Source organism: Carettochelys insculpta, chromosome 4 (genome assembly GCF_033958435.1).
Source record: "Carettochelys insculpta isolate YL-2023 chromosome 4, ASM3395843v1, whole genome shotgun sequence".
NCBI classification, from domain to species: domain Eukaryota; kingdom Metazoa; phylum Chordata; order Testudines; family Carettochelyidae; genus Carettochelys; species Carettochelys insculpta.
Window position 1 is genome coordinate 113,768,277 of NC_134140.1, and position 23,770 is coordinate 113,792,046.

Consider the following 23,770-nt stretch of genomic DNA (forward strand, 5'->3'; position numbering starts at 1 on the left):
GTGCTGAGCCACCTCCAGACAAACAGGACTGTTTGACTTGACAGTTGAGATGCAAGGAAAGGGAGGAAGTCCTGATTCTTTTTTCTCCCTTCACTTCACTGTTCTCTATTTTGTTTTAACTTTGGCAGAATGCAGATCAGATCTGCAAATGATACTTCATACTTGGCAGCTTTAATAGTGGCCCTGAGTTAGGAGATTTTTAGGCCTGCTGATGGGGCAGTGACAAGGGGGAACACTGCCCTTGGGCCGAGTGTTTCAAAGTAGCCAAGAGCTCCCACCACTGATGCTGCTACTCTAGCAGCAGCAATGGTTGGAGCTCCAGGGTCCTTTGAAGTTCTGTGACAATGACACTCTGTGTGTCTGTGAGGGAGCGGAAGGTCCAGCACTGTCCCCTTCACCCAAGCCCTGCCCTTTCCACCTTTGGCCCTGCCCCTTCCAGGGGCATTGAGCAGGACCCTCCTCCCATCTTACCCCAGAGCCCCTGGTGGTTGTCAGCCCCACTAGTGATTTTTGTAATCCCTGCATATAAGGTATGCTGCTAAAGCGGGTAGAGTCCCATTAACTAGTTGGAGAGGTCTCTAAAGGCCTTCACTCTCTGGGTCTGAAGTGACCAGAGATCCGTCAGAACAGCAGTGTGCATTATTCATAGCTACCACTGATTATCTCGCTGACCTGCTACCTAGCACAAACCATAGAACTCTCTCCAAAATATTTATAGACTGTGTCTTTTAGAAAAAAAAATCTAATCTCCTTTTAAAAATTGGAGGACGCATGTGACCTTTGGGAAGTTGCTCTAGCGGTTGTTAAACTCCATTAAAAAACAAACAAACACCACACTTTATTTCCAGTCTCAATTTCTCTAGCTTCAACTTCCAGCCATGGAAGAGCGGCAGTGTGAGACACCAGAGGATAAGTGAATTGTTCCAGATTACACATGGTGTTATTCACCATTATGCAGAGGGCCTACACAGGGCACACCAGAAAGCACAGCACTGAGCAAAAGTGCTTTCACAAACCTCTAGGATTCTGGTCTGCTCCAGTGGTTGATTTAACTCCTCACCTGAGCCCTGCCTTTGAACCGCACACAAATGTAGTCAGAGGATGCTAGCAAACCATCCTCCCAACTGCCAGGGTAGTAGATGAGGAAGGAAGCAAATTTTAAGGGAGTCAGACCCAAGTCATGTAACATCGATCAAAATTAACAACTTGAATTGCACCCAGGTACAAATTGGGAGCTTTTAAAAGCTTTGGAGAATGGCTGTTGTCTGCTTTCTGTTTCTCACTGTTTGTCAAGCCTCATATCCTGTACTAGATGTGGCTTCTCGGTATTCAAGTAGTCTCCATCTGTTTGGGAGACCACCAAGACACAGATGATGATGATGAAGGGCACACCAGATAGAAACAGTCACAATTAGCTACCCCCCTGGTTAGGTCAGTCTATCATACAAAAGGGTCAGCATTCCACTGCTAGTATGGAAATAGGGAGATTATTTTTCAAAGAGTTTGTTACCCAACTCCCATTGACTTGCACAATGGTCATGTAAGTGGATTCAGTACTATGTCATAAAGAGTACTGTGGGGTGTGACACAACATGTGGCTCCAGAACTGAAATATTCATTAGCTTTCCTTATTTCTGAATATACTGTTGTCTAGACGCGGGGCAGCAGCAGCCTAACAAGAACAGGAATTACTGTACTGCAGAGACCATTACTGAAGTAAGTGTTGCATCTGACAGTAATGGATTAGTAAGCATTATGCATGGTGCATTCTAAGGTCCACTTCTTCTTCATTAATGATGCACATTACTCCTGCTGCTCTGCAGGCTACTAGCCAAATACTAAGATAGTTTGTGAACATTCATTTTTAAAAGGGTTTGTGACACTTGAGGGTCTAGAGTAACTCCCTCCTTGTCTCAGTGAGTCTCTTCACTTCATTTTCATGCGACACTTAAGGTGCTTGCCAGTTCAGTGCCAGCTATCTGCTGAAAGGCACTTACTCAAGCTGTAGACTGAGAACTTTTGAGGAATGCTACATGTTAGCTGTGGCAAAAAGGGCCTTGGCTACTGCCAAGCAGCATATCATACATGTTGCTGAGCCTGCTGGTGCTATGCAAGGTCACTTCCACCCCACCTTCCCCACTCCCATCAGAGTAGGAGATCTGTTATTGTCACACCAGCTAGGAGTCCACTGGCAGTTATGGAACTGATGGAGCAAGGAAGAACAAGGATTATGCCAATATGGTAACATGAGATGGTCACAGGTGGACAGGAGCTCCAAGATCACTAAGAACACAATGATTAAACTCTTACTAATCTTGCTCTGAGGCGAAGAGTAAGCAATCAGAACTCTGTGTGTGTGTGTGTGTGTGTGTGTGTGTGTGTGTGTGTGTTTCTTTAAATGCACTTCTCCTGCAACCAGGACTAACCTTCTCCCCATACTCCAAGGGTTGCATTGATCATTCTCCCTTTGTTAAACATCTTCCAAATTCACATTCAGGATGGGGTGCATAGATGGGTGGACCTGGTGTGATGAGAAGTTCAATTAATGAAACTGACAATTGAGTACAAGTTTGTGATCCTTTACCCAAATTGTCCTCTTATTAATAGACTTTTAATTGTTGCTGTTTTCATTGAGCATCTCATAGGTGATTTAGCATACTGATTCCTGTAAATGGTAGAGTCTTCAACCAGTCAGTCACATAAGTGGGTGTTTTTATGGATCATTTAATGAAATGAATTAGAAAAAAAATCAAGAATGAATTTAAACCCTTAGCTTCTCCCCAGAGAACAAGCATGCCATGTTCTAGGGACCACATTTGTGGCAACAAGCCCTTCTGTTTAATTTGTTTCTGTTAGTGGATTTAAACCATATCCATGATCAGTTGAATTTGCACTTTCTGTTTGCTTGCATAATTCTTGCTATAGCGAGTACAAGTAAGGTAATGAATGTTTTGATGACAATCCTCTGAGAAATCAAGAGATAGCACTGAATCATGAAAATCATTAGAATGACCTGAGGCTCCTTCTGACAGCTTATGCACTCCATTCTTGTGTTTTCACCTCCCTGCAGACAGACATCCTGGAAGCGCTAATTTGTACTTTGCAGAGATAATGGCCTTGGGCCTCAGACAATGATTATATTATATTATAGCACTTAAAGGTGCCAACCAAATCAGGGCCCCATTATGCTAGGCTCTGTACAAATATGTAAGCACTAACCCCTGCCACATTGATCTTAAAATCCTAGAACTGACAGAAATAGGAAGAGAAAGGCAAAAGAGAGATTAAATGACTTTCCCAAGATTATTTACCTAGTTGGTGGCAGAGCTGGAACTAGACCCCCCAGATCTCATGACGCCCAGTCCAGCTGCTTCCAAACATCCCCATGAATAGCTCTTGTTTCAAGTTGCTCCCGCTGAGGGAAGACATGGGGAAAAGCATAGCTAAGCTGCTTAATTCTCACAGCCCTTTAATTTAACATTGAGAGAGCTGGTCAAGGCACAGGGTAAACATGTGCTAGGTTGTAATCTCCAGACTTCTTCAAGCAGTTGAGATGGGTGTGCTGCTTCCTTTCTTAGATATGAGAAGAGACAGGTACATCTTGTGGGGAAACGTTATTGCAGGCCTGCTTTCTAATACTCCTTCTAATATTGGCTTAGCTATATACAAAGTCAGTTTGTCTAAGATGTCAACTTAGCTCCAGTGCAGGTATAACTATATTTTAAATCTCCCCAAGAACCCCTTTAGAAAGGACCAACTCCACCCTGGTTGGAGCCTTGAAGATGCTACTCCCCCATTTTATCCTCTACCATCTTTTTTTTTAATCTAGATCAGCCTTTCCCGTGGATCCAGGTACTAGTATCCCTGCTAGTGCTTTGCCTGTCAGAAAGAGCCATTGAATAATGCAGAGTATCCCCCTCCCCCATGGTCTTCCCTAGGAAGTGAACCTGGTGCTTTGTCAGCACTGTGCTGGAGGGGGCTGATGGTGGTCTTTGAAGTAAGGCCTTTTCATGGCAAGGGGCCACCCCAAGATTTTGGGAAGTGGTCAAGAGCCAGACTTTTCTATGGAGTGGCTGCAGGGTCTGGGAAGGAGGTTGGATGAAAAAGAGAGCTTGGGGTAGGGGATTAGGGTGCAGAAGAGGGTGTGGGGTGTAAGAGAGAGTTTGAGTGATGGAGGGGGTTGTGACCTAGGATGGGGTATTGGGGTGGAGAGTCTGGGAAGGGATATGGGTTCAAGAGTGGTTTCTAGCCTGGGAAGCAATGTTAAGCAGGTGTAGGGTCTGAGAGGGGGAGCTGTTGTGGGGGGAGGGGGGTGGACGCGAGAGGTAGGGTGTGGCTGTGAGGTGCTTACCTAAGCAGTTCCCAGCCAGCAGCACTCTAAGGCAGATTTTCTTCCTTGCCAGAAGCCCCAGACCACCTGGCCCTCTGTGCTGCAGGCAAGGATTCCCATACTGTCCCTACCCCCAGCAAAACCTCTCAGGTTCCATTGGCCGGTTTCTGACCAGTGGTAGCTGAAGGATTTTGCTGGGGGTGGGAACAGCATCTGAAGTGCTCTTCCCACCCCACCCCCTAGTCATGGGCCAGTTAAAAAAGATTTGTGGTCTGGATCTGGCCCCCAGACTATATCTTGCCCACCCTTGGCATAGGGTGTGCTAGTTGTGTGTGGGAAGCTACCACGTTGTAGGGCAGAGAACCAACCCTTCCTTAGGCCACGAGGCTTGTCTGTTAACCTGATAGGATAGTGCCATGAAAAATTATAAACAGAGAAACTGGTCCTGACATGTGTCTATTACATAAATCTTTCCTTTTACACATTCTTATTGCTTGGCCAGGAAACACCTGTTAGGATGCAACAGATGGTGGGAAGTAATAAAAGGAGGCAAACTGCCTCATCTTTAAAAGATATCTTTCTTTTTGTTTCTCTGGTCAAAGGTATTGTGGGGCATGTTACTAAATTCTGAAACTCCTACGTGGCTTTCTGTGATTACCATCGTAAAAGAGAGATGGTCACTTTAGTCACTGAATGTCAAATCTGCCTTATTTTGCAGCACATGATTATTTTTTAAATTGTTCCTGGAACATAGGTGCTAAAGAACTGTTTTGGGGCTGTTGACTCTCCAGGTGAACATGCTGTGTTTTTACCATGGACAGAGCAATCCCACATGGGGGAAATGAGAACCTTAATGGCCTAAGGACATGTCTGTATGACTGTACTCTACATGGCCAGGAGTCAGATATTTAAGACTTTGGAATGATGGAGGATGGGAGGGCGGAAGCTACTAAATCTTCCTTTGTTGCCTGAGTCTGGTTTTCAAAAAGGTTGCATGCCTGACACCTAGTAGCTACGTCTACACGTGAATGCTACATCGAAATAGATTATAAGCTATTTCGATGAACAGCGTCTACACGTCCTCCAGGGCTGGTGCCGTCGACATTCAACGTCGACGTTGGGCAGCACTACATCGAAGTAGGCGCTGCAGGGGAGCGTCTACACACCAAAGCGGCCCACATCAAAATAAGGGTGCCAGGAACAGCTGCAGACAGGGTCACAGGGCGGACTCAACAGCCAGCCGCTCCCTTAAAGGGCCCCTCCCAGACACACTTGCACTAAACAACACAAGATACACAGAGCCGACAACTGGTTGCAGACCCTGTGCATTCAGCATGGATCCCCAGCTGCAGCAGCAGCAGCCAGAAGCCCTGGGTTAAGGGCTGCTGCACACGGTGACCATAGAGCCCTGCAGGGGCTGGAGAGAGCGTCTCTCAACCCCTCAGCTGATGGCCGCCATGGCGGACCCCGCTATTTCGATGTTGCGGGACGCGGATCGGCTACACGTGCCCTACTTCGACGTTCAACGTCGAAGTAGGGCACTATTCCCATCTCCTCAGGAGGATAGCGACTTCGACATCTCGCCGCCTTATGTCAATTTCAACTTCGAAATAGCGCTCGCCACGTGTAGACGAGGCGGGCGCTATTTCGAAGTTGGCAAGTCTACTTCGAAGTAGCCGGCACATGTAGACGCAGCTAGTGAGTGCACAAGGAGTAACAAATATGCAAAGCAAGATAAATTAATAGCTTAAGCTGTACTGATGGAGGAGGGACTGGAGAGAAAACATTTATTAGTATGATATGTTTAAAATTATGCAAGTGAATATGGTTGGTAAAACAATATTCTCTGCCTTTTGCAGGTGTTATTTTGCCAGTCGTGATTGCCTTGATTGTAATCACCCTTTCTGTATTCATTCTGGCGGGCTTGTACAAAATGTGCCATAAGACAACCCCAGGTATTTATTCAACGGTTTTCCGTAGACAGGATGTCTTCTATGTATTATTAATTACCAAACAAATGTTATTACATTCAGATAGACAACCGTGCTGATTTGAGAATATTTAGTAAAAAAATAACACTTCTTTATTATGATCAAGAATCACATGTGTTGTAGAACACACAAATCTAGTATGTTTAATGTTCCCTCTCCTTTAGCATTTACCTAACAGCTGTGTTGACATTGTCAACCACTCTAGTCTACACAGAAAAAATTGCTCGGAAAGCAAGGTGGAAAATAAGTTGAATTTGTTGTTAAACTCAGCTGTGTTGGTTTTAGCTCTGTTCAAAACACAAGGAAAAAATCAATTCTTCCTATTTTTTGGAGAGATCTCATGGCTATATTTTTCCTTGGCTACATAAAATCCTGGGGAAAACAGTATTTCCATCAATAAGCTGTAATTTGGACAGACCACCCTTCCACCTTCTTCCTTAATTTTGCCAAGTGCATGAGGGAGTGAGTTTAGAGAGCTATAGGCAAATGCAGAGGTAAGTAGGAGACACAAATCTGAATCTGTAATGTGGTCTCTCTGCCTTCAAGCTCACTTGATCTGGGAGCTCTTGGCAGGGCTTTAGTTGTGGAATTCCTGAGAACTGGGAATGTGAGGTTATAACAAGGCTCCAAGCGACTGGCCAAGGTAAATAGCATGCAGTAATAAGTTTTGCAAATGACAATGGAAACCACAAAAAATGTAGAAAGGAAATAATTTCTTTCTTGCAAACTTAGTCAGTCTTCATTGCTGAGGAGTGAAGATTTTTAGGTGGAGAGAATTTCTCTGGCTTTCCCTCCTGCAAATGCAAATGCAATAAAAGCAAATTAATTTTAAAATTGTAATGAATATTTGTGGATCTTTTCTGAAGTATTTGCCTAGCTCACTACATCAACATCCACACACTTAAAACTGGTGCTGTAGAAGTAGGTCTAATTTAATCCCCCACCCACAGGACAAGAATGAAGAATGTGTAATGCACTGCATACTGAATTTATTATACAGGTATGCCCACTGCTCTTGGTCTAGAAGATTAGAGGCTAAATGCAGGAACTTCACAGTGTTCCCTATATGTGAAAGAGGGGAAAACTTTTGTGTCTCAAGTCACACCATTGCATCAGTGCATGATGTTACTGTCACACATTGTATTCTAGTGTTATTTATTGATCCAACACCATGACATTAGATTCAGTATGAAAATACTGATGCATGAAAAGCCATAAACAAAAAAAAATCAGGCCTCAAACTGTCTTTCATGTGTAGGGTCAATGGAATCTCCAAACATGGCAGGGCTATGAAATTAAGCTTGCGAGATAGGGAACAAACCCATGAAAAGTGGGATTATTCTCTCCTGGGTAGTGATTGTAACTTGAACAATTTATACAGGAAAAAATCACATTGCGTTTCCCTGTAGTTTCATGGTCTTGGAGCAGGGACTTTTTGTGTGACCTTTTGTAAATCATTTAATCCTTGCAAGTGAGTTGCTGTAAAATAATGATAATTGTCCATGTTTCTCAATCATGATGACCATACACAATTGCAAATTATCATGTCTCTTTATGTATTGTTTTATTAACATTTGATGTAAGGCTACAAAAACTCAAAACAGGGTTATGCTAGTCATGGGCTGTGTTTGAACCTGTCATTTAGCTCACAAGTAGGCAATCAGGATAACATAAACTTGTTTCCTCTTCCAGAGAGACAAGAGAATGGAACTGACCGGTGAGTTAAACTGTGCTCCAGCCTTCCTTTCAGCCTACTCACGCCGTTCTTATGAAGGCAATGATTTCTGCGTGTTGTTCTCTTTAATTTTCTTCACGAACATATAATAAGCTGTTAACACCTGCAACAATACCACAAGGGGGAACCACGATTTAAAAGTATGGGAGCGGGAACTCACAGTGTACCTTTCTTGCTCTTACCATGTATGTTGTAACTCCCTTTGCAATAGATCGGTAGGTGAGTGCTCCTGACCCCAGTTGCCTGTTGTACCAAGTCTGGGGCCACAGGCCTGCCTCTTCACTTTTTTCTGGTCCATTTCCTCTTTCTCTCCTCTACGCTCCCATCCCGCTTCTTTTTTAAGTCTTGCTTCCCTTATATTCTTTTTTAATTTTGTACTTATTTTGATTCCTTGTGCTCTCCTCTCTGTTTAACTCCCTAATTCACTTAGACGTAATTAGGTCTGCATTGGCGTTAGGAGCTGTACAAATGGTGCCAAAGAGTAAAATTGAGATAGGCCCCTCAGAAGTCTGCATGCTGCTTGGAATGGCAGGAGGGCCTGTTGTTGACTCTGAGGGACTACGACATGAAGGTGAACTGTGGTTTGAATGACGCTTTGGGCAGTGAGCTGCTTTTGAAGCAGTCACCCTGTATACCTTAGCAGCTTCAGTGACTGGGTATGTTAGAAACATTGCAGAAGCAGAGAAGAAAGCTTGCCATCTCTTGTCCCGCAGCAGCTTCTCCCATTAGCCGCTTCCTCTGCACACCCACTTTGACAAATGTAGGTTTAGATGCCACAGTCAGAGTGACTCAAGACCTTTGTACCTGGGCAAAAGCCCCACTGAAGTCAGTGCTGCTTCCCAACACAACAGAATCCACTAGAGTGGATCTTGTTATGGGATTGTGCCCTCAGTGCTTTGTGCACTGAGCAACATGCAGGAGTCTGATTCTAATTGTCTGTTTTAATGTCTCCCAATGAAAACAGAAGCCCAACAGATAAAGAGGGCATCAAACTTCTTTCTGTAAAGACAACTTCTTCTGAGACTGGTAAGTGTGTGCTCTTCTCTGGTAGAGGCTGGGGAGGAGATGAGTTTGGATGCTGATTGATTTTTTACAGCTCTCCACCCACACCTCCCCCATGATAAAATGATTCCTTAGGAGCAGCCAAACAGTGACTTGAAGCAAATGCAGACTCCGTCTTTAATGAAAGCTGGGAAAAAATTACTCTTGCCTGAGGAGATTAAATCTATGTTTATAGCCCAAACCTAGAAACACTCATAAAGACAATTAGTATTGTGAGTTTGTTCCATGCTAGGAGCAAGTTCAGTATTCCCCTGGAACAGCCATTGTCCCAGAGTAGAATTCTGATTTGACCCAGTAGTGTAGAAAGAAGGTACTTTCACACTTTCAGGAGGCCGCATATGGATAAGGACCCAAAATACAAGTGCTCAAGGTCAATGGTTGCAGAAAAGCTGCCCTAAGTAATACATGGTCATCTGCAGTACTTGCAGCCTAAGCACTGCAGCCCTGGAAGCCAGTTACGCTGGTACTTGTTGTCCCAGCTGAGAAAATGCCAAATGGATGCAACAGATCAGATGTAAAGCCCATTGAAGGCAATGGGGTTCTCTTCAATGAGCTTTGGAACAGACCCAAACGGTCTAGTGAAATTAATTTCTTGTTCAAAAAGTGTTCAAATTTAATTAATGGAACATGGCTTATGTTTTTGCTGTTCCCTTAAACACCATGCAAGAACCCAACTCAAGGAACAGAATCCTAGAATCCTAGGGCTGAAAGGGACCTCAGGAGGTCAGCCCCTGCCCAAAGCAGGGTCAACCCTAACTCAATCATCCCAGGCAGGACTTTGTCAGGCTGGGACTTAAAAATTTCTTGGGATGGCGATTCCACCACCTCTCTCAGTAATGCATTCCAGTTCTTCAACACCCTCCTAGATAAATAGTTTTTCTTAATATCCTACCTACTCCTCCCCCTGTGTAACCTGAGACCACTGCTCTTTGTTCTTCCATCCATCACTACTGAGAACACTACTGAGAACAGCCTCTCTCCATCCTCTTTAGAGCCCCCACTTCTGGAAGCTGAAGGCTGCTATCAAATCACCCCTCACTCTTCTCTGCTGCAAACTAAATAAGCCCAAATCTCTCAGCTTCTCCTCATAGGTCATATGCTCCAGCCCCCTAATCATTTTTGTAGTCTCCACTGGACCTGCTCCAATGCAAGGAAATGTAATAAGTCTAGATAACTGATTTTTCTGACCTCACAGTCACCCTTATTTTATTTTGGACACTTAAGAACATAAGAAGGGCCATAGTGGGTCAGACCAAAGGTCCATCTAACCCAGTATTCTATCTGCTGACAGTAGCCAATGCCAGATGCCCCAGAAGGAGTGAACCAAACATGTAACAATCTCTCTCCTGCCATCCCTCTCCAGCCTGTGACAAACAGAGGCCAGGGACATCATTCCTTATCCATCCTCGCTAATAGCTATTAATTGACCTAATCTCCATGAATTTATCTAGCTCTTTTTTTAAATCCTGTTATCGTCTTAGCCATCACAGCCTCCTCTGGCAACAAGTTCCACAGGTTGACTGTGCTCTGTGTAAAGAACTTCTTTTTATTTCTTTGAAACCTGCTGCCCATTAATTTCATTTGGTGTCCTCTAGTTCTGATATTATGGGAACAAGTAAATAATTTTTCTTTGTTCACTTTCTCCACAGCACTCATAAGTTTATATACCTCTATCATATCCCCACTTAGTTTCCTCTTTTCTAAGCTGAAGAGTCCTAGACTCTTTAATCTCTCTTCATATTAGACCCATTCCAAACCTCTAATCATTTTAGTTGCCCTTTTCTGAACCTTTTCCCATGCCAATATAGCTTTTTTTGAGATGAGGTGAGCACATCTGCACACAGTATCCATGATGTGGGCATCCCATGGTTTTATTCTCTACCCCTTTTTAAATTATTCCTAACATCCTGTTTGCTTTTTTGACTGCTGCTGCACACTGCGCAGATGTTTTCAGAGAGCTATCCACAGTGACTCAAAGATCTCTTTCCCGATTATCTGTAGCTTTGTATGTACAGTTGGAGTTATTTTTTTCCTATGTGCATTACTTTACATTTATCCATATTAAATTTTATTTGTTATTTTATTGCCCAATCACTCAGTTTTGTGAGATCTTTTTGAAGTTCTTCACAGTCTGCATTGGCCTTAACTATCTTGAAGAGTTTAGTATCATCTGCAAACTTTGCCACCACACAGTTTACCCCTTTCTCCAGATCATTTACGAATAAGTTGAATCCTCATGTAGAGAAGGGTGAACTATTAAAAACTTATTTGACAAATCAACCCTTTTTCTGTTGGCAGACTGTCTGAAGAGACATTCGCCACAGTTTACAAATTTATTAAAAACTCGTCAGTGAATAGTTGCTTGCAAACTACTTCCTAATGTGCTTCCAGTATTTGCTCTTTATAATATAAAGTTGAAGTTAAGCATAAACAGCTACATTTCTACTCTTACTGAGTGACTTCCATCCTCACAAAAACCTTTTAAGATGACTCAGAAAATCTTTCCAGGAGTGTAAGGATGTGTGACCTATTATGCAGATGGTTTTGTGAACAAAACTTGGCTGTTAATAAATATTTGCAGAAAGCATATAGAAGGAGTTGTTTTGTCTCCAAAGTTCCTGCTTTTGGTTTGAATTGATGTTTGCAATTACTTTTATAATATTCACCCTGCTCTGCTTCTATGACTCAACAGTTTCTTTTGTTACAAAATACTGCCCTCATTACAGACTTACATTACAATTTACTCTGTCCTGCATTAGCTTGGTGGTGTTTATTGTAAATTATTTACATCGTAAAATCTGAAGGAGAAAACAGAGGAGATATATAATGTTTGTGAAAGGAATTAAACCCTCATCATTTTAAGCATAACAAAATAATGTCCCTGCAGGACTGGAGATGGAAATAGGAGTAGCAAGAAAATGCTGTGAAATGCAGAAAGACTGAGACAGAGATGTTTAGATCAAGACTCAGACCATGCCAACAATGACTGTCCTTTCCCTCCCAGCTGTAGGCATTTAGCATCAGAAATCTTCAGGAAAATGTCCCACAAGTCTCCAAGCTTCTTCCTCTTCCTGGAGTCTTTAATGGGTGCTGGCTGGATGCTTTCCATCCCCTACAGGGACAGTTTCATGGGATTGCTGCATAGCTGTGGTACACCCCCCATCAGCTCTCCTGGGGCATGGACAGGCAGACTGACAGCAGTTCTGGGCCCTGGGGCTGTTGACCCATCCACACACACAAGCCACAACAATGCAGAGGCGTTCCGCCTGGCATTTGGTGCAGCTGAACTAGCTGGTGCCCAGTGAGCTGCCAGCATGGCCAGGGCTTCTACATGCTCCTCTGATAGGAAAGCCTTTCTCTGAGGCCCTGCCCCCTGCTCACTCCATATCCCCTCCCTCTATCGCTCATTCCCCTCCACCCCATTCACATTCACCAGGTGGAGCAGAGAGCTGGGGTGCAGGAGAGGTCTGCAGGATTGGGCTCTGGGAAGGAGTTTGGGCATGGCAGGGGTGCAGGCTCTGGTCTGGCGCAGGGGCTTAGGAGGAGGTGGGGGTGAGGGGCTGGGCTCTGGGAGGCAGTGTGGGTGCATGAAGAGGTGCGGGGTGCCAGCTCTGAGTGGGAGTTTGGATGCTGGCCCTGGGCTGCTGCAGGGGGTCAGCAGGCAGGGGGGTGGCTCCCAAAAGTGACTAGCAAACCCCTCCGGCAACAGCTCCTAGACTGCAGGAGAGGGGAGGGGGTCTGCACATGTTGCTGCCTGCAGGCACCATTCCACTTGGAGCAGGGTTAGGGCACAGAAACTGCCTTTCCAGGGCTGCAGGGACATCCATGCTGGCTGGTTCTGGGGGCAGCGTGGAGTGAGGGCAGGCAGGATGCCGTGCCTTCGCCCCGCTGCACTGCCCCAGCAGTGGCCAGTAGCTCCTAGGATCCTTGTAAATCACCAGAGCCCCTGGGTGATTGCCACCTCTCCCCCGCACCCCATCAGCAGGGCTTGGGCCTTGTGGCTGATCCAAACCACCTCACCCAAATGGAGCCAGGAGTGGTACAGCCTGCAGTCTACTGGCTGCACTGCAAATCCCACCGCTCCCATCGGTCTGACTTAGAGGTGGTTGAAGTCAAAGAGATCAAGCTTCAAATGCTTTGCCTGGCTTGAGCTGCAGCCATTTATCTTAGGTAGGATGCAGAGCCGTGTTCCTTTACACGCAGATAACTGATCCTGGCCTGCTGTTGCCAGACAAATGGAAGCCAGGCCTTAAAATCCAAGACATTGGATCCCAGGGTTTGATTTGATTTTTTTTTTTTTTTAAATGTGGTGTTTGGGTCCAGGGGTTCATGAGACAAGGGAGCAAGCCATAGGCTGCTTTGCCCAGAAGGACAATGGGCACGTTCACCTCCTTGACTCTGATGGGGCAGTTGGGGAAGAAGGTGCCGATGTGCATTTTCCAGAAGAGGCAAGAGTTCCAAAATATGTGTGCATCATGAGCCTTCCCCGGCCATCCCACACTGATATCAGTGAAATAGCCCTTGTGTTTGACATAGTCCACGGCCCACTGGGCGGGAGCCAGGATGGGTATGTGCATGCCGTCTGAGTCCCCCTCGCAACTGGGAAAGCCCATGGTAGCAAAGCCATCCACGATGGCATCCATGTTTCCCAGAGTGATGACCATGTGCAGCAGCACCTAAATTATATTGTGGGCAACCTGTGGGAGCACAACCCTGATGGTCGATTTCTCCACTCCGAACTGGTTCCTGATGGAGCGGTAGCTGTCTAATATGGTGAGCTTCCACAGGGTAATGGCGCCACGCCTCTGCATGGGGCTGGTGGGTCTCATGAGGGCGTCCTGTCACCCTGAGGGAAGGGGAGAGCCCTTTGCAGAGCTCCTGGAAGGTGGCTGTCATCATGCAAAAGTTCTGCAGCCGCTGCTCATCATCCCATCCCTGCAGGACGACATGATCCAACCAATCAGAGCTCGTGTCTTGCCACCAAAAGCAGTTCTCCTTAGTGTGCAGGGACTGAGGGTACCATGCAGCAACAGGAGCACCAGGATCTGGGTGAGAGGGTCCAGCAGGTCCTTGGAGTCATCCTACTGGAGCACCACGTGGACAGTTTGGAGGACATGTACCATAAGATGCAGCATGAAGCCCATGAACCCAACAGTGGTTTGCAGCCCCTCCACTTCCATCCTGTGAATGCTGTGACATCCACTGGGGCAACCAGAGCACAGGGCTGCATTTGCCCAGTGTGTCCACTTTATGTCCTGTGAGGAGGGTGGGCAGTGATGGGGTGACTTGTGAGGTGGTTGTTCAGAGCAGCTTCCTGGACCAAGCAGCCATGGGAAGTGCCGATCCTGATGCTTTCTATGGAGTGCTTCCAGGCACTCTAAACCAGAACAGGATGTATTTTGTTTGGATGAATTGTTTTAGCGTAAGTTGTGCTTATTCTGGGGCTTCCTTGTAGTATGGTTCTGTTTTTCTGGAGTAATTTATTTTGGAATAACTCTGGAATAAACTATTCCAGAATAACTCGGTAGTGTAAACATGACCCCTACAGCACCTGATTCTTACCACTCACCAATTTTAACAGTGGAGTAACTCCGTTGATTTCAGTGGGTACTCCTGTTTTGAATCAGTGTAAATGAGAAGAAAATCAGATGCTGTGTGTTTTTTGAGATGGGGTCTGAAGTCTTTTTAATCAGCTGCTAGGTCACAGATTGGCTCCCTGAATTTCTTCTGTGAACACTTTATGTTTTTTTTTAACTGAAGTATGCTGTATATTTGCCATATTTGGCAGGTATGAGTCATAATCGCTTAGGGAACATCAATTTCCCCCGGTTAATGGTATTCATATTTAATACACCTAACTCTTTTGCTGATGAAAGTCTACATTTTAATAAACACTTTAATTAAACATATTCACAGGCCATTCTTCTTCCAAGTTTCCTAAACTAATTACATTAAATTAATTTTAAAAAAACTGAATAGGGTCCATTCATATTGCAAATGTTATGAAAATACTTCTTACTCATGCAAGTTCTAGTTGCTCCAAGGTATCTAGTCAAGTCAAAAAGATTTATTCACATGAACATAGGTTGGAGAGTCGGGACCAAAGATAGTCATTTCATAACAGTACAAACTCACAGAAGTTTCCGGAGTGTCAGACTAATTTAGTGAGTGTTATGAACACTAAAACCAATTATTTGTGAAAAAAAAAATATTCTGGAGCCATGTCAACCTTTGCAGTGCACCATTTTCAGGAAAAGCAACTCAACTAAAAATGAAATAATGTAAACACCTTCATCTTTACAGTTTTGAAAGGATTTCACTTTGGCTGCCATTTACTCTATTGTTGTGATGCATACAAAATAGGTTTAAAGCTGAGGGTCTTAATCCAGGAAAACAAAAAAGAATATACACGTGAATAGCTCTATCAGTGTCAATGGAACTATTCAGCTTATTATTTAAATGCTTTCCTGAATCAGGATCTTAATAAGCTGTCTTTTGTTTTAGCTATCTTGCTTGTGTGGTGTATATTCAACCAATAGTAATGTTTTTGATGTTTCATGGTTTGGGTATGGTGTCACTCAGTAGCCCATTGGAGGTGGAAGTTTAATGAATGGCTAATCCTGATCTTGTAATTGAAGTAAGGTTTCTCAATAAACATATGGTATTCATCCATAATAATTTGATGAGGGAGGAGCCAAGACTTTTAGAAAAGCACATGCAAGGAAACATTCTGCCTGACATACAACCCTGAAAACTCCCTGCCTTCAGTGGGGTTGTATGGTATATGTATCATGGCAGAATATTGCATCAGGTCTCTAGTGGCAGAGAACAAAAGGGACTGGCCTATTTCAGCAGTGCATTTGTATCATACTTTAAAAAAGTAACAAAGAATTTTAGAATATACAGTGGGATATCTACAGATAATGTTGAAAAGTTGAAGTAAATGTCTTCCAGTCAAGGAGCTGGCCCACCCACGTTTCTTCTGATAATGAATCTTATCACATTGGCTACATCTACACGTGCACGCTACATCGAAATAGCTTCAAAATAGTCTATTTCGATGAATAACGTCTACACTTCCTCCAGGGCTGGCAACGTCGACATTCAACTTCGACGTTGGGCAGCACCACATCGAAATAGGCGCTGCGAGGGAACGTCTACATGCCAAAGTAGCACGCATCGAAATAAGGGTGCCAGGAACAGCTGCAGACAGGGTCACAGGGCAGACTCAACAGCAAGCCGCTCCCTTAAAGGGCCCCTCCCTGACACAGTTGCACGAAACAACACAAGATCCACAGAGCCGACAACTGGTTGCAGACCCTGTGCATGCAGCATGGATCCCCAGCTGCAGCAGCAGCAGCCAGAAGCCCTGGGCTAAGGGCTGCTGCACATGATGACCATAGAGCCCCGCAGGGGCTGGAGAGAGAGCGTCTCTCAACCCCTCAGCTGATGGCTGCCATGGCGGACCCCGCTATTTCGATGTTGCAGGACGCAGATCGTCTACACGTGCCCTACTTCGACGTTCAACTTCAAAGTAGGGTGCTATTCCCATCCCTTCATGGGGTTAGCGACTTCGACGTCTCGCCACCTAACGTTGATTTCAACTTCGAAATAGCGCCCAACACGTGTAGCCGTGACGGGCGCTATTTTGAAGTTGGCGCCGCTACTTCGAAGTAGCGTGCATGTGTAGACACGGCCATTAAGAAAAGCAGGTAAAACTATGTTTAATGTTCTCATCATTTTAGAAACAAATTGAGGAAAATGTGTGTGCTAAAGGACAGGGCCTCTGTCTCCAATGCCTTTCATCCTGGGTTTAAATTCCTAGCAAGTCTACAAGGTTTGCATTTCATGTGAGAGTTTAGTAATACATTAGAATAGCTGAGAAATAAAAAAAAGTGTAAGTGCAGTCTGTGGTGAAAATCTAGCTTTGATGAGAACTTTGGATACTGTTTAGAATTTGGAAAGCCTTCCGTGGAGCATGCATAGACATCTCATGGAGTATGCCATGTCAAGGACTTTGCTCGCCAGCAACAAGAAATCATTACATACATGGGTGGATCAGAACAGTCAGCAAGAAAAAATGGGTGGATAAATTAGCATATTTAGGGTGTTTCTGTGGGTTTTTTTTAGGACTGAGCATCCACCATGGACCTGTACATATGGCATTTCACCTTTAGGCATGTTTCCAGAGAATGTGTAGTAATATAGGATTTTCTATGACAGTTGTGAGTCAAGTACTGTCATTGTCCAGATATAGTTATCTGACACCTTTAAAACCCCAACATGACAACCCACCTACCTCCTTTCACAGTGGGTTCTTATGTATTTCATTGTAGTCTGTGTATTTATCAGCCTTCTAAAAGGCAACTGAAAGAAGGGAATTGCAGATCTGTAGAAAGCCCTGAGATGTAGTACAGGTAGAATCTCTCTTGTCCTGCACTCTGTGGTCTGGCAACATCTGTGGTCCAGCATGATTTTATTTAACCAGATGCCCATGGGTGTGGCCAAGTTTCCTGTAGTCACATAAACTTTGCTTACAGCCACCAGTCCTGGTTCCCAGTGTTCTGTGCTGTTATTTATCTCAAATTTACCCCTAAACGGCTTCTAAGAGCCCAGTACAGTTGAAGTAGTGGTAGTGCTGGTAGATAATATACCTCCCATGGTTTGGCAAATTCTCTGGTGCTGCACAGGTCAGATCCTGAGAGTGCTAAACTAGAGAGGCTCAACCTGTATTTGGAGTGAGGATGTCCAATAAATATGAACTTCACATGGTAGAACTATATTGATACCTAATGGATCATAAATCGTCACTTTGAAACCAAGACTGAAGTAGCTGCATTAGGAGCTGTCTGAGAGTGGCAATGGTCTTTGATATTGTTATCACGCTGGTAGGGTACGTAATAGAATGGCTCCTGAGAACATGGTAGTGTAGAAATTATTGCACAGTTGCCTGGAGAAATCCAAGCACTTGAATGTAATCTGATAGACAAGGTGTCGTTCTTTCCAAAGTAACCTCTTGTGCTTTGATGGAGTGCAGTGCAGGAGCTCTGACTGATCGGATGCTAGTGATGGGGAAGGAAAAGGGTGTAATTAATCCTGCAGTGAACTTGCTGGAAGTAAATAGCATGTATGCCAGAACTGATTTGGATGAGAGATTAGCTTGCTGTTTTTGAATGCTGAGTGGCTGCACAGTCCAAAATGGCCATGATAATATCTACATGGGAAATTTCAGGCATTTCCTGGGATAGAAATAGAACTTGTAAGTGTTTTGTCATTAACAGAAACAGCAAGAGCAAGGCAAATGTATGGACAGTTACAGTGCTTTTCTTGTTTAAAAAAGAAAAAAAAAAGAGGAGCCACTGAGGAGAACTCTTGTGCCTGCTAAGGGATCACAGCATCGTGGGCTGATGCGTGCACTTGAATTTTCCGGGTACAGTACTTGGTTTGCCAGCTGCATCTTGAGACTTCCTTCTCTCAGGGGAATTGCCTCTTTCAGCAGCTTTCCCTGGCTGGCTACACAACAGTGCACAGCTACTTATTTCTTATCTTTCTAGTCCGTTGTGCTCCATAACTGCCAGTGTTGTCTGGACAGGTCGCTCTGTCGTGCTGGTTGCAAAAAGAAACTTTTCACTTGGCTAGGCCCAGGATGGCCAGGAGATGAGTGCTGGGGTCAGGCAAGAGGGAGCTACCTAAGCTCTAATTTACCTCTCTAATTTTCCTCTCTCCCGACTTGCAATGTGCACTAATGCCTGGCATGAGAATGTAGCAGCTGTACAGGGCACAAACAACTCTTCAGTCATCACAGAATTTATTTTTGCACTCCCTCATTTAGCTATGGCTGTGTGGTCAGTCCAGCTCACTTCTGTTTTCAAGCATTATTTATGCTCCTGCCTTTCTTAATACAGAATCAAACATACAGGTGCTGGGCTCCCCAGATGCCTTTTGTGCTTTTTTGAAAAATTGGCCTCTGTTGTTATGCTATCTTCAGAGCAAGTGACAATGCTGCAATTCCTTTATGCAGGCCAATTTTTTTTCTGATGGATGTTGTGGTGGAGTGACAATGGAGTATGTTTGGCCTCGTTAATAACGTCCGTAGAAATCAAACAAAATAGATATTGTTGCTGATGGGTATGAAAGCCTACCTTGCTAATCTGGGCAGTGCCCTCATTAAATTCAGAGTTTCTTTTGCTTGTCTCTGCAATATAAAGTCATCTGGGTGACGTATCCTTAGAACAGCTGCTGTAACTCCTCATGTTTCTCTGGTTAGGTCCTGCGTGGGTGTTATTCCTGGGATTATTGCAGGTCAAGGCTATAGTGCATGTATTCTCCATCTATGGCACAGCAAGGGCACTCACTCTGGGCATCTGTCTCCCCAGCTACTGTCTCTCTAGGTTGAGAGGCACACCTCTGCCTTATCCCCTGACTATGCTGTGACATCCACAGCAAAAGACAGGCTTATTTTGCCTTCTCTTCAGAGACCAGTAAGAGCTATTACCAGCAATTGTAAGTTACCACACAGTTCCTTCTAAGCAAGCAGATTTATTTTAAGTTATAAAGCATTGTGGAGAAAGAATTAAAACAATAAGAGAACCTACACATAGGCTAATAAGCTTACCCAGGGTCGATCCAACACAAGCATGGGGTCTGGCAAGTGAACAGTCCTTCAAACCACACAAGATTTCAAGTTTTTAACACCTGTGGTTAAAACAAGAACCTTCAAACATCTGAGTCTCTCATGTAGCCATCTTGGGCCTTTGAACAGAACATGAACAGCCTGACAATGGCTTTCTGCTTAATACAAAGTTTCAAAAGAATGGAATCCTACGTGGGCCATTTGCATTTACTTCACAGATATTTCTGAGGTAATCCATATTACATCCCTAAACTTACTTTGAGGTTCTTAAGCCTTCCCACAGATTACATTAATCCTGTCTTTCTTCTGAAGAAATTCTGTGCTGTACCACAATAGTACATGCACTTTTGCCTTTTTGATACAAGGGACTTAATTCTGTAAGGTTTAACTTAATTCCATATATTTTGTCCAGATTATTATCACATCTGTCACTGGAGCAACAGCATTAGCATCCTGAGTCAAACTGGAAGACTAACAACCCTATTATAAAGTTCGTATATGTAAATAAATGTAGAACAGAAACACGTCAATTTCAAAACCTGAAATTCCCCCTTGGGCAAAGTGTTACAGTACGCTCAATCAATGACACATGAAACAGAAGCCTAAAAGAGTCAGAATTAATGCTCGTGAACAGATCAGGCATCTAGATATCAAGACAGTTCATGCATGGCAGCAACTTGTAAGAACTAATTAACACATTTGTGGGTGTTACATAGGGCACAGACTCCCCAGTACAAGTGAAAGTTTCATTAAACAAATTAAAATGGCTTCATTACATAAAATATTTTCCCCTTCATGTCATCAATTTATTTAGTACTCTGTTCTTTCTAGAACATTAGATGTCATAACTGGAGCCTCTTGTCTTTCTGCAGGTTACTGGTTTTATTCAATAATAACAATTATGTTTTCATCTGTGCTATTACTGAAAAGATTTCAAACTTCTGAACCTGACACTATCACTTTGGCTTCTGCAGAATCATTTTGGCAATTAGTTAGCATCTGATCTACAATTCCCATTTATTTCAAGCAAACATGGTACTGAATGAAGAATTGTATTTTACCTTCATATGATAACCAAGTTCTGCTCTTTATCTCCTCCATCTCTGTCCTGATTAAAGATGACAATTTGAAGGAAGGAAGCTGCATATCAGATTATAGCCCAGTGCCTGAATTGCCCTTGATGACTTTGATAGATTATCTGAATTGCTAGGCTGCAAAAACAGTTTTAAATAAGTGCCATAATAAGATGCTGACCATATCAAAGACCAATGATGAATTAGAGTAGCTGCTTGTGATGCCAACCCCATTTTAATCTTACTGTTGCTCTTTTGTATTATAGAGATGCAAAAAGGCACAAACCAAGATTAGGGGTTCAGTGTGCTAGGCCCTATTCATATAACCTGGTCCTTGTTCTGAGAAGTGTATGGTCTGTTTAAGCAAAACTCAGCAAGCAAGTGTGACAACTAATAGAAGAGAGGGAGGCTGCAGCAGAACAAGATCGTAAGATTTTAAGTAAAGGATTATGGTTAGTTGTTAAATACAATGTCCACAATAGTATCGGTATAATTCCATTATCCTAATATGGTACCTAAGGCCACTTTCCTAATTGACACATCAGTTCTTCCCATTTTTGTATCAGAGCATGGTTCAGGTTCAAAGGGCTACCCATTGGCCTCTGCTAATCTGCCTGAGATAATTCCTAATACAGCTGGAGAGTGAAAAACTGGCTTTTGTTTCCTTTTGCTGAAGTCAAGATCACAGTTAAATCTACTATGCCAATGCTGAAATTTCTTAAAATATGCTGCTTATCTTTGAATGCTCAATCTTGAATCAGCTAAAGGAAACAGAAGCCAGAATTCACTGATTTTGAAGGCTAGCTGTTTTGATGTTTCCAGTGATTTGTGTCTGATGTCCTTTCTCTGAATAACAGTGTTCCAAGGTACTCAGATAGTCTATCTAGACTGCTTGAGAACTGCAGGATTTTTGCATTCTGCATCCACCACTTTCAAAATGATTCACAATATCCAGAAGTTTTGGCAAAGACAGCTTTCTCTCAGAAGCCACACTTTAGTAACATGCAGCACAGTTTAGGGCTAAGTAATTCTGCAAATAAATTGAAATCTCAGATGTTCTAACAAAAGATTAAACATGCCCATGGAAGCCAAACCTTTAGACTTGCTATAAAATCAAATAGCAGGGTAAAGACTTTATTTTTCTAAGTCTTGGAAACAATAACTTTCAGTTAAGACCTTTTTTAGATTAATAAAAATCTCTTCACCCTTAAATCTGAACATTCAAATTAGTTTCATCTGCTTTTTCTGGTGCCTTAAGATATTCAGCAGAGCAAACGTCTTAGAACCAACAATCAATTGCAATGCTGTTCTCTCTTCTGCTTTCCAGTGTTCCTTCTGTGGGCTTGTCTAGGCACTCCACATATATTCTAAGATTTTCTCTAGCTTCTTCACAGTCCATTTATTGCCGTAAATTCTTTTGTTCAGAGACTTCTGATGTTCTATTTTCTATTCTGAAATTCAGTTAAATTCCATCCTCTTCACTAAATTGTTGATTTGGACCAATAGGTAGAATCTTTCTCATCCAACATCCTCAGGACCTGGCCAGTGCCAGATGAGGGAAATTGCCAGACTATGAGAAGTCAATATTGTCTAGCACATTACCAACACTTACACTGCTTACTGGGCTCTTAGAAGACCCTTAGGGATAAATTAGAGCTAAATAACAGCAAAAAACACTGAGAGCCAGGACTGGTGGTAATAAACAAACTATATGGGGCCATGGGAAACTTGGTAAGACCCATGATAAGTGGTCATCTGGCTAACTAAAATCATGATGGATTATGGATGTTGCTGGACGAGTGTGTTCTGGGTTAGATAGATTAAGTCTGTACTGTGTTTATTAAAGATGTGTAATTCAAATATGTGAGCAAAAATGGAGCAGGCCTTATTATGGTAAACTCTGGAATTCTACCCACATAACTTCCAGCCATGTGATATATTAACGTAGATAACTTATTAAAAATTCAAGGCATTGCACTCTCAGATTAAATGCCCAGCAGCTGCTCATTAGTCTTGCAAAAAGGACAGTGGTACCTGGCATTTTTTAGTCTCTAAGATACTACAGGACCACTTGTTATTGATACCTGGTAATTTCTGAGTGGGTCAGCCTGTCCCTGCGTGTCACATATATCAACCTGGACCATCTAGATAGATCATGTATTAGCAAGGTTCCTGGCCTAAATAGCTCTGCCCTCTGAGGAGACCAACGCAGTCCTGCGTTCTCTGGACCCAAAAGAAAGAAACTGACTACTCCATTGCTCTTAGGAGGGAAAAGTCTCAGCACTGCTTTCTGAAGCTGAAGCCCTAAGAATCACACCCATCATTTTAGTCTCAATCCAAAAGCTCATTCACATCTTTCCACTAACATCAACAGCTTTGGATCAAGGCTTCTGAACTGCGATGTTTCAGTGGAGCATTATGATTCTTTTATGTTCTTCCTAGTCTGGTGAGTAGTGGGGATAGGGTGAAGACCATTGGCAGAAAAGCTGATCAGAAAATCTAGACAAATTTGAAGTTCTAAAATTAAAAAAAAATAAAACTTGGCAAAGTTTTTTATTGCTGTTGTTGTTTTGCTTTGTTTTGTTTTTTGTAGAATTCATTCCCCCTTCCCATTTTTTCAACCAGTTCTATTTATTATGACCCTCTCTACTCACTCACACTCCCCAGAGGCACCCCATTCCCCACACTCCCCCTATCCCTCTGTTTCTTCATGCTGTACAGATGAAGAAAAGTGAAACAAGGTTAAAGTATGCAGGCTGAAAATGTAAAAAACAGGGTGGGGGCAAGGACAGTTATCAGCCATAAAGATGTCAGGGAGAAGCCTTTAAACTCTGTAGAGTTGGGTGGGTTGGATATATTACATCAGCAGTTGATTGACATTTTTGACATTTGTCTAAACCAAATATTGTTGCAAAATCTTTTGACATTGTTGAAATACTCCATTTG

General features: G+C 43.3%; 1 protein-coding gene across 4 annotated transcripts in view; it reads left to right on the top strand.

Annotated features, from left to right (window-relative positions):
* Nucleotides 1–23,770, top strand: part of EMCN (endomucin) — a 129,717-nt gene that overhangs the window by 89,758 nt on the left and 16,189 nt on the right. For all 4 annotated transcript variants that reach the window (XM_074993514.1, XM_074993517.1, XM_074993516.1 and 1 more), the window contains 3 exons: nt 6,190–6,285; nt 8,014–8,038; nt 9,021–9,082. In XM_074993514.1, coding sequence (XP_074849615.1) covers nt 6,190–6,285; nt 8,014–8,038; nt 9,021–9,082 — 183 coding nt within the window. The remainder of the gene's footprint in view (nt 1–6,189; nt 6,286–8,013; nt 8,039–9,020; nt 9,083–23,770) is intronic.